This window comes from Solanum dulcamara, chromosome 12 (assembly GCF_947179165.1).
Source record: "Solanum dulcamara chromosome 12, daSolDulc1.2, whole genome shotgun sequence".
In the NCBI taxonomy this organism is placed as follows: Eukaryota; Viridiplantae; Streptophyta; class Magnoliopsida; order Solanales; family Solanaceae; genus Solanum; species Solanum dulcamara.
The window spans coordinates 50,752,529-50,763,760 of record NC_077248.1 but is presented as its reverse complement, the minus strand read 5'-3'; the positions used below and the strand labels follow the sequence as shown (position 1 = coordinate 50,763,760).

The 11,232-nt window shown below is 34.8% G+C and overlaps 1 protein-coding gene across 1 annotated transcript; it reads right to left on the bottom strand.

Moving 5' to 3' along the window:
* Window positions 1–7,306: 7,306 nt before the first annotated feature.
* LOC129877018 (metalloendoproteinase 1-MMP-like) lies at window positions 7,307–9,543 on the bottom strand. Its single transcript, XM_055952493.1, has 2 exons — window positions 8,980–9,543; window positions 7,307–7,993 (listed from the first exon to the last, which is right to left on the bottom strand). Exons 1-2 carry the CDS (start codon window positions 9,541–9,543, stop codon window positions 7,493–7,495), a joined length of 1,065 nt encoding a protein of 354 aa, XP_055808468.1. The 3' UTR covers window positions 7,307–7,492.
* Between the last annotated feature and the right edge of the window lie 1,689 nt (window positions 9,544–11,232).

Sequence of the window (11,232 nt, the reverse complement as noted above, 5' to 3'; positions counted from 1 at the left end):
TGAAAATAGAAAGCGGTACTTAACTTAGCCTTTGTATCGAGAACCTTTTGGAACGACCTCCAAAAGTGCAAAATGAATTGTGTACCTCGATCTGATCTAATGGACAAGGGCATACTGTGAAGTCTTACTAATTCACAAACATACAACTTAGTTTAATCTCCAACACCATAGGAAGTCTTAACCGGTAGAAAATGAGCCAACTTGGTCATTTGATCTACAACAACCAAAATGGAATCATGTTTCTTCTAAGTTCGAGGCAAACCCGTTACAAAGTCTATATTTACATCTTCCCACTTCCAAGTAGGAATTTCAATGTCTTGTGCTAGACCTCCCAGCCTCTAATGCTCAACTTTAACTTGTTGACTATTCGGACACTTAGCTACAAATTTCACTATGTTCTTCTTCATACCATTCCACCAATACACTTCTCTCAAGTCACAATACATCTTAGTGGAACCTGGATGGATCGAATATTGGGAACTATAGGCCTCATTCAATATCAACTCTCCCAACCCATCAACATTGGATACACACAAATAACCTTGGTAACGTAGCACACCATCTTTCCCTTTGGAGATAACCTCAATAGCTTTTTCAGCCATCAACTTCTTTAACTTGACTAGCACTGGATCAGGTCTTGTTTACCCTTAACATTCGCTACAAGAGACTATTCTAAACCATTATAAACTAGAACATCTCCATTATTAGAATTAACCGAACGCACACCTAAATGTGCCAATCTATGAACATCGTTAATCAATTCCTTCTTATCTTCTTCAAGATGTGCTACACTACTCATGGACGATCTACTTAGTGCATCGGCAACCACATTAGCTTTGCCCGGATGATACAACACACTCATATCATAATCTTTCAATAGTTCAAGCCATCTCCTTTGCCGAAGGTTCAAGTCTTTTTGATTAAACACATATTGTAAACTCTTGTGGTCAGTGAACACATCCATATGGACAATATAAAGATAGTGCCTCCAAATTTTTAAAGTAAACATAACCGCCCTAGTTCAAAATCATGGGTTGGATAGTTCCGTTCATGCACCATAAGTTGCCTAGAAGCATAGGATATTACCTTACCATGTTGCATCAATATACAACCAATACCAACCCTTGAAGCATCACAATATACTACGAAACCATCGAACCCTTCCTCCAAGGTCAAGATAGGAGCGGTAGTGAGATGATCTTTTAACTCTTGAAAACTCTTTGACATACTTTCGACCATCGATGATGAGATAGATGAAAACCCTTCCACAAATCTCCTATAGTATCTGGCTAGGCCCAATAAACTCCTAATATCCGCAGGAGATAATGGACTAGGCCAATTTTTAATTGCCTCAAATTTTTTAGGATCAACCATAATCCCTTCACCAGACACAATGTGACCAAGGAAAGCCACCTCCCTTAACCAAAACTCATATTTGTTAAACTTCACAAATAGTTGCTTGTCTCTTAGAGTTTGCAACACAATCCTCAAGTGATTAGAATTCTCCCCTTTACTTCGAGAGTAAACCAAAATGTCACCAATGAATACAATTACAAACATATCTAAATATTGCTTGAACACCCTATTTATTAGGTCTATGAAAGTTGTGGGAGCATTGGTCAAATCGAATGATATGACTAAAAACTCATAATGGTCATACCTCATTTGAAATGCCATTTTGAGAATGTCACACTCCTTCACCCTCAATTGGTGATATCCAAAACGATGGTCTATTTTGGAAAAGTAACTTGCCCCTTGCAATTGATCAAATAAGTCATATATCCTCGTAATTGGATACTTATTCGTGATGGTTACCTTATTTAATTGTCGGTACGATGCACATACACAATGAACTATCCTTCTTTCTAACAAATAATACGGGGGCATCCCATGGGGATATACTTGGCCTAATAAAAGCCTTGTCTAACAACTCTTTCAATTGACCCTTCAATTCCTTTAACTCCACTGGAGCCATCTGGTAAGGAGGAATAGAAATAAGCTGGGTATCTGAAAGTAGGTCTATACCAGAATCGATTTCCCTTTTGGGAGGAACACCCAATAAATCATCGGGAAATACATTCAGAAACTCATTTACAATAGGGACAGACTCTAAGATAAAGGCTTCAGAATTTTCATCCCTAACCCTCACAAGATGGTAAATACAACCCTTATAAATTATCTTCTGAGCTTTAAGGCACGAAATGAATTGACCTTTAAACATAGAGTTACTACCCTTCTATTCTAGGACTAGCTCATTTGTGAACTGGAACTTAACCACTCGGGTTCTACAATCAATAGAAGCATAACATGCATATAGCCAATCCATACCAAGGATAACATTAAAATTGGTCATCTCAAAGCTAAACTAGATCACATAAAGTAATTTTATGGAAGACTGTAACCGACAACTTCTATAAACTCTTTTAACCATAACCGACTCACCTATAGGAGTATAAACTAAGAAAGGTTCTAACAATGTCTCAGGACTAACATCAAATTTCATTACCACATAAGGAGAAACAAAAGACAAGTCTGCACCCAAATCAAGAAAAGCATAAACATTGTAGAAAAAGTCCCATAACATATGGGTAACAATAACGGGAGTCTCCTCCACCTCTTGCCTACCATGGAAAGAATAAAATCAGTTGTTCCATTGACCACCCTTTGGTTGCACTTGGCCACCTTAAGAAACTTAGTCTTGAGGATGATCATATTTGACCTTGCATTCTTGAGCATGATGACCCGTATTACCACACTAGTAGCACATATTCAATCCGTCTAAACATTTTCCCTTGTGGTTCCTACCACACTTATTGCATGCGGAGTAGCTTGGAAAATAGAAGAGCCTTCTTGAGGCTTAGGGTTGGGCACTCTATCCTTATCAAATCTTAGAGGAATTAGAAGACCCTTTGATGGAGTACTTTTGGCGAAAATGAGGATATCAACCACTTCCAGACTTAGCATGGAAAAAGTCACTATCATTGGTCCTTGGCCTCTTGGACTTGCTATTCTTCACCTTTAGCTTCTCACTCTCTATTTACTCTGCATAGGTCATGAATCTAGATATATCTATCTCCTGAATCAACATAGCCATTTTGTACTCCGTTACTACCATATATGATACCCCCTAAATGAACTTGATCAAATGAGCTCTTGAGTCGACACTTATGAATGAATCATACTTTAACAATTGAGCAAACTTGAGTGCATACTCCCTCACACTCATACCATCTTGCTTAAGATTGATAAACTCTTGCACTTTAGCCTCCCTCAACTCTACTAGGAAAAATCGATCAAGAAATACTCCCTTAAGCTCATCTCAAGTCACAAAACCCGCCTCTCTAGGCCTCTTACTTTTTTATTAATCAAACAAAATTTTAGCAACACCCCTTAATTGATACGTAGCCAACTCTGCCCTCTCAACCGGGCTAAACCCCATGATCTCAACAATCTTATGGATGCTGTCAACAAAATCTTGTGAATCTTCATCAACTTTAGAACCCTAAAACTCTGGAGGATTCATTCTCATAAAATCACAAACTTTTGTCGCATCCGTACCCACATTTGGTTTCACGGGAGACACTACCTCATGGTTTACCTGATCCATAATGGATTGAGCAAGCACTTGAAATGCCACTCGAAACTTAGCATTGGAAACTTGATCATTCATAGGGTCATTCAGAGCTTGTTGCTCCTCTTCAACCACATTTCTTCTAAAGCGGTTTCTTTGTGGAGGCATATTCTGAAAATTACAAAGAACAAGCGTTAGAGAGAAAAGACTTAACCACTCTACTACACGATATAGATTATGAAAGAGGTGAGACATTTTCTAAGATGGTTCGCCTATGTATGGATGTGGTGCGCTTAATACCAATGAATAAGACTCTACTTAATGCTGCATGTTAGACTCCCTAGGACTCTTCTAAACCTTGTGCTCCGATACCAAATTTTTCATGACCCGAGCTAGGGCCAAGCCGTGACACAGAGATTGAGATGTGAGGGGCTCCAACCATAATCCATCTTAGCATACATTGCATACATAAGGTAAAGACTACGATAAATACAATCATAAGTAATAATCTCAAATGGTATGGGACTAAGGGATAAAATCAACCAGTCAACCTCCACATGGACTACATCACATTATCGTCTAAACATACCTCTAGTTTAACCCTTGACGGGGGCTTATGACAAGCTCTCATCTCACCCTAATAATAGAATAAAGTCAAAACAATAGTAACGTGAATAAAAATCATGTCCTCAATAGAATAAGGACTCACCAAATTCTTGAGAAATATAGGGCAATCACTAGCCATGAATAGGATAATCGCCAGTGTCGTCTGTCCCTACATTATGAGATAATGTAGATAAAATATGTGTTAGTACATTTGAATATACTAAGTATGTAAAGTATGAATGAGAAAGTAAAGGAACGTAATCAAAATGTCATAAGATGCATGGCCCATTTATAATGAATATGAGTAAACTTAAAAGCAATTTAAAACATAAGAAACTCTTGGACAATGCATATCATAAAACTTCATCATAAACTCATAACTTAACTTCACCTTGTGTGGGATAGGACCATTAACCAACAACTAAGACTATGCGAGCTATTACTTGGAATCCGATGACTCATTCATCCAGATAGGCTGATGACTCCTGCATCAAAATAGGGAAGGCTACCTTGCCAAGGCATACTCCAAAAGTAACTATTCAACTGGGCTATGTGGATCCACTAGCTAGAACATAAAGGCAACCTATGTGGGCAACGTAGTTTAAAAATTTAGGTTGCTACTAGGATTCTCTTGGGTAATAAACTACATTACCAGACCAAATCTCACCTAGAAACCCTCTCTGTACTTAGTCAATATTCCAACAGAAACTCATAAAAACATGATCATAACCTAATTGGGAAAGATAGTAACTTCATATCAATCTATCTTGAAAACATATTAGGAATAGCTCATCTTAACTTACTGATTCATAGAAATCCATAACTTTGGTAAGAATTGTCCTTATCACCATCTTGAAATATACTTGTCTGAGAATTTGACTTATCATACTATAATAATATCTTTGATCTTAACTTTGGATCATCATCATACTTCAACCTTAAAATCATAATCTCAACTTTAAATCATTGAATATTTTCATTGTAAATCATTGAACTCATGATCAACTCATAAACTCATCTTTAACTCATAATCATAGCTTGAAAATAGCTTTATGCATGGGCATCTATAACTCAACTTAAAATCGTGTAATTTATATGAGAACATGCATATAATGATCATTGATAACATATAAAAATGGAATTAAATCAACCCAATGCAAATCATCAAAACTAGATTTCATAATCAATTATAAATTGAATAAAGACTTTGAGAAACTTTAGGACTTCATGGGTGAAAAGAGCGCATGAATCAATCGCCACATACCTTGCTTGAATTCACTAAGAATTGAAGAAGAACCTTGAAGAAATCTGGAAACCCTAGCTTGAATTTGGAGAGAAACCTTGAGAGACTTTTTTCTTGCCTTAGTCAAATTTTTAGGAGAATGAGTTGAATAGGAGGGGAATTTGAAGAATTGAATATTTATAGACTTTAAACTTGATCATAAATTGTCTAGGTTCATTGAACCAAAATTTAGAAAAGACACAATTACCCCTCATTAAACTTAAGATTTTTAAACCTACGAACCTACTCCTACGGGTCATCGAAGGGATGATGAGTCGTTTAGACGACTCATCCTGCAGGTCTAAGAAAAGATCTAAAAATTGAGTCTCTAAAGTTTGGGAACAGGTCAAGTTTATGAACCATCAACTTGAAAATGAGTCGTTCCTAAGGCTCGTCCTGCATGTCCCAAAACCTATAATTTTTAGGGTGTTTGAAGTTTTGTGATAGGTGGTTCTTACGACCCGTAAGGTCTTCTATGACCCTTTTTGTCAAGTCATCACCTTGGCCTTGGGAAAACTTTGAACAATGTCTCTGAACTCTGGTTGACGAGGGGTTTCTAGAACCCGTCAGTAAGACGACGACTCATTCTGTTGAGTCATAGAACCTCTCCTGAGGGTAACATCTATTTTTGCTCGAGGGGTCACTCTACGACTCAACTTTATGAGTTTTAGAGAGTTCTACGAGCTGTAAAAGTGACTCACATACTTGGTTCAGTTCAAGATTTCAAGACTTTTCTCCTTGGTTTCAATTTTTCGACTTTCAGGGTCTTACAAAAAAATCGGGTTTGAATCAACATTAAAACATCAAAAATCTATTTTAAAAGTTTAGGAAAAAATCCCCCAATTCCAAATTTCTAAATATTGATTAAAATCTTTCGAAAATCAAGAAATTGCACCAAGAATTGCCTCAATCCAAGCTATAAAACTCCAAAAATGGTGGACAAGATGAAACACAGAGAAAACAATCCTTATCATTTATGACAATGCTTAGTGCAATTGAGGTGCCATAGCCTGATAGTGCCAAGTACAATTTTATTGGTCAGTGTTAACAGCACAAGGCATGCGCGATAGCTCCCAACACTGATGGCGCAGAGCCTGGGTGATAGCGCTGGCCCACGCTTGCCTTCTCTTCATGATTGCGTCAATCCAGCATCAATGGCGCTGGCCAAAAACTTCTTCAGTGCTATTGTGCTCCAATTACGTGATAGCGTTCACACTAGGTTACAAATATTTCTAATTCTCCCAAACATGGTTTTAACATCTGAAGCTCATTTGAGATCTCCGAACACGAACTAATAGTGCTAATTGATCATAAAGCATAGTTTGAACTTGTTGGAATTATCAAATATTCATTTCGAGGTCGTCTTGATCATGATCAACTCCAAACCTTAAGAACACTAGAATGTCATCCAAGAGTCCAAAGCACTCCCAAGTGCCTCGGGTGGACAAGCCAATGGAATCTTCAGAACGTGAAGTGACCTCATTACTCCAAATATTAAGTCAAACTATTCCAAATTTTAAAATTGAAAATCTCCTTAGAGAAACATTCGATCACCTTGGGAATTGAGTCACTCATTTCCACAAGTGACAATGATGTAATGAAGCCACGGAGAGGGTCAAAACAGAAAAAGAGGAAAAAAGGTTCAAAATGCCATGAGGATCATTACAATTTGATTATAGTGTTTTAGTTAGCCTGATATATCATGCATTAGGTAATTTGTATCATGACATCTGGATTCAAAGAAAAAAAAGATCAAATAAATCATTTTTTTCGTCAAATATATATATATATATATATATATATATATATATATATATATATATATATATATATATATATATCCAGGGGAACAATAATTTCGACTTAAATAACAAGCAATTATGGTACTTTCTAGATGCTATGATTTCTCTAATGCAAATTCCTTTAAGACCGTCCATATTATGGACTCCAAACTAAGGAAAAAATGGTCAAAAGTCAATTGCTTACATGACCATGACCAAAAGAATTTTGTATAGAAACTACATAGTTTATATTTACATTGACATCCACACGATTAAGACCAAAATAAAACTATAGCATGTTAATTGTCGCTTCTTCAAAGTAGCTCCATTGTTTGTTGAAGTATCCGATTCTGAAAGAGCTTTATAACTAAAATTAGGGTTTGAACCATAAAGAGCTTGTATTCCCTTAATATCATCCATTTTCAAATCCACTTTCTTTTCTCTTGGTTTTAAGCTAGGGAACATCACTGCTTCTTGAACTGAAGTGTGTGCCAATCCTAACAAATGTCCAATCTCATGTGTAGCTACTGATTCCAAATCAATAGCCACATCCGATTTCTCTCTTTCAAAGTCCACTGCCCATGTCTCCGCCGCGTCAAGGTGGAACCTACCAGTTTCTGGTGAAAATGCATGAGCTAAAATCCCTAGAACCCCATCAAATGGCTCTCCATCTCCATGATCACCTTTGTAAAATCCTATCTTAATATCTGCACATCCATAATCGTTGCTTTCCAAGAATGTAACCGGTATTACCTGTTAAAGACATAATACAATTAAGTAAATTAAAAAGGTAATATATTTTCCAACAACTTATAAGACTTTTAAATGAAGCAGTTATAGTCATGTAATTCAATATGGCATACGAGCAGGAACTTAAATGTTCAAATTTCACCTCTATAGCCACAAAAAACAAAAAAAACAAAAAAGAAGAATATTTTCACATGTTCAACTCATGGAAAACAGCTGTTTAGATCCTTCACGATACAATAGCACTTCATGAAGCAACGACCCAACATATTCATGAAATATAGAGCCCGTTTGGATTGGCTCCTTTTCAGCTTTTGGATGTGTTTGCCTAATGCTAACTTTAAGCCAGAAAGTTCTTAAAGTCAGACAAAAATGAAAAGTTAGGATTCCTAACTTTTTTTTCTAAGTACTTAAAGTCATTTTCTTTGACCATGGAAATTACTTTTATATCCCTTATATTTTAACTAAATTCCCAAACTACCTTTTTTATTCATTTAACCCTAAAATTCACATAATTTTCCTCATTTAAGCACTTTTATCCAAACACTCAACTGCTTATTTATAAAAATAACTTTCAGCACTTTAAAGTTCTAAAAGCAATTCATACATAAAAGTTACTTTTTTAAGCTCATCCAAACGGGCTCATAGTCATCCTTTGGAGAAAATTGCAATAACAATTTATGAGGACTATGATGCAATTTATAGCTCAATTAAAAGGAGGAGGGTAGTATGGTGTTCAACAAACTTCAAATGATATTGTGCATTGAGATATAACTATATATATATATAACTATAACTATATATATATATATATAACTATATATATATATATATATATTCCCTAATCGGTGATTTAAAATAATATAAAAAAGGATATTTAAGTATAATTTAACTTTTAAGTTTATGAATTCTTGTTTTTAATAGTGGGTTATATGAAAAAATTTGTAATAACTTAAACTTTTAAATGAAATGGTCAGACATTTTAATATTACCGATGCCCAATGGTTGAACGCACGTTGAAAAGCATCCTTTATCTCGGACATGCTCAATGAATTTATTACATTCTCCGTAGAGAATGCATAAGTTAACGTTATTGGTATACTTCTAGACCATCTTGGCTTGCCTGTGAAAAATGAGTATTTTCTCTTTACATGCTTAAATAACTTAAGGGCAGAATCGGATACACCACATCTAGGTGAAATAATATGAGAAACTGTATATTCATCAAGTTTTCCAGTGACTGAAAGGCCCAACTTTTCTTGATATTTAATCAAAGCATGCTCTAAGTGATCATCAAATAAATCTGTAAAAATCATGCTATCCATCTTCAAATACCCGAATCGATGGAAATACTTCTTGAGCTCAGAAATCCCATTGATTTTGTTGCCTTTACTAGCATCCACAAACTTTTTAAATTCTTGCCATGTATAACCTTGAATTTTATGATAATTCGTGGGATTAATAACTTTAGAGGAAAAAAATGGCGTTGTTGTAGTAGAAAGACATGGAGAGGAGAAGAGAAAGGACACAAGGAAGAGAGAAAAGAAGAAAGACATAGTGAATTGTGAGGAAATTGAGTTATGGGAGAAGAAGCTTTGTTATAAAGGAAAGGTCAAATTTGATATTTTGAAGTAGATGAGTAATTATTTAGTACTCCTTTCGTTTTAATTTATTTATCTTGATTTTGATTTGACAGGAACTTTTAGAATGCAAAACATAGACTTTTGAAAATATTGTAGTTTTAAATTAAATATATGTAGAATACATCAAAATGTCATTTAATTTTGTTGTGTTAAACATGTTAGGTGAAAAATTGAAACTAAAGAGTTAAAAAAAAAAAAATTATAGGTTAAACAGATTTAAAAAAATAGAATAAACAAATTAAAAAAGACACTATAATTGCATTTAATTTGGCAGTAGAGTTTGGATTAATCCTCCTTCATGCTTTTCTGGTTGTTAGTCTCCTCTACTTTTGTTAAGGTTCGATTCTGACTGTTAAGGATAAGGGAGATGGTTATTAGATCACTATCTTGCTGTTGGGTTTGTTATGCATTTAAGTTTTAAAAATATATATTGACCATGTAAAAGTTTTTTCTTATACTACTAGTGTATTTAATAGTATAAAAGATGAAGTGTTTGTTTGGTATAGAAAATAAGTGAATCTTTTATTTATTTTTTACTAATATTTAATAGGCAAACAAAAAAATATTATCTTAAAAATACTTTTATATAATCTATTAAAATACTATGAGGTGAGATGGAAATAGAGATGAAGATGGAGATGGGAGTCGGGGTTTATGGGTGGTGATGGTGGAATGGTCAAGGATAGGGGACAGGTGTTGGAGGCCAGATAGGGGGAAGACACTGAATTTGAGTGTCATTTATAAAATTTATTTTCTCTAATTCTAGTGAAAAAGTAATTATTTTTCTCATTTTAAATGAATTTATTTTCCAAAATATTTTGATCAATCGAGAAAATTGGAAAACATGTTTTTGGAAAATAAAAATCCTCGATACAAAACATACCAAAAATGTATTACGATTATATATTATCTCACTCACCCTTGCGAAGTATCTTATATGTTTCTTTTTTCTTAAGTTTTCTGTCCAATATCATGTTGGTTGTTTCTGAAAATGAAGAATTTAAGGTGTGGAATGTGTCAGAAGCAAGAGGGCTCAGAATTTTTGGTAGGGCAAGAATACAATACAGTTACTATTTCAAAGGAGATTTTGTTTGGTTTTCAAGTAAAAGAGAAGTAACACTACTAGAAGGTGGTTATGATTATGATTGCTAGAAAGTCAAAAAAGAGAGGTCGTTTGAGACGTGTAAGAAACTCAAAAAGAAAATGTCCTTTTCTAACCTTACTATTTGCCTGTTAGGTAGTGGTTAAGACTCAAAAAGTATATTTATGGGAAAAAACTAAAAAATAAAATTAAAGGACTCAAGAATTTCAATATTGGTAAATTCCTCCACCAGCAGCGTCGTTTTATGTTGGAGTCAATGTTGAATTCAACATAACAACTTGCTGTCATTGTCTCATTGAATTTGGTTTCGAACACTAGTTAGCTAGCGATGGGCAATAGGGCAATGCGGATGAGTGCAGTGTGGTGTGGGTTTATACGTAAGAAATCTAAATTACCAATAAAAAATTGTTCGTAAATTGATCAAATCGGTTGAAAAATTGAATTACCAACTTTATATTAATTGATATTTGATCCGTTGCTAAAAGGCTCGGTGGTAAATT

Excerpts from the sequence above, each read along its gene's own strand:
- LOC129877018 (XM_055952493.1), bottom strand. The coding sequence starts at position 9,543 with ATGTCTTTCTTCTTTTCTCTCTTCCTTGTGTCCTTTCTCTTCTCCTCT. Across the intron at positions 7,994-8,979 it reads CGTTCAACCATTGGGCATCG|GTAATACCGGTTACATTCTT; the intron begins GTAATATTAAAA and ends TGTCTTTAACAG.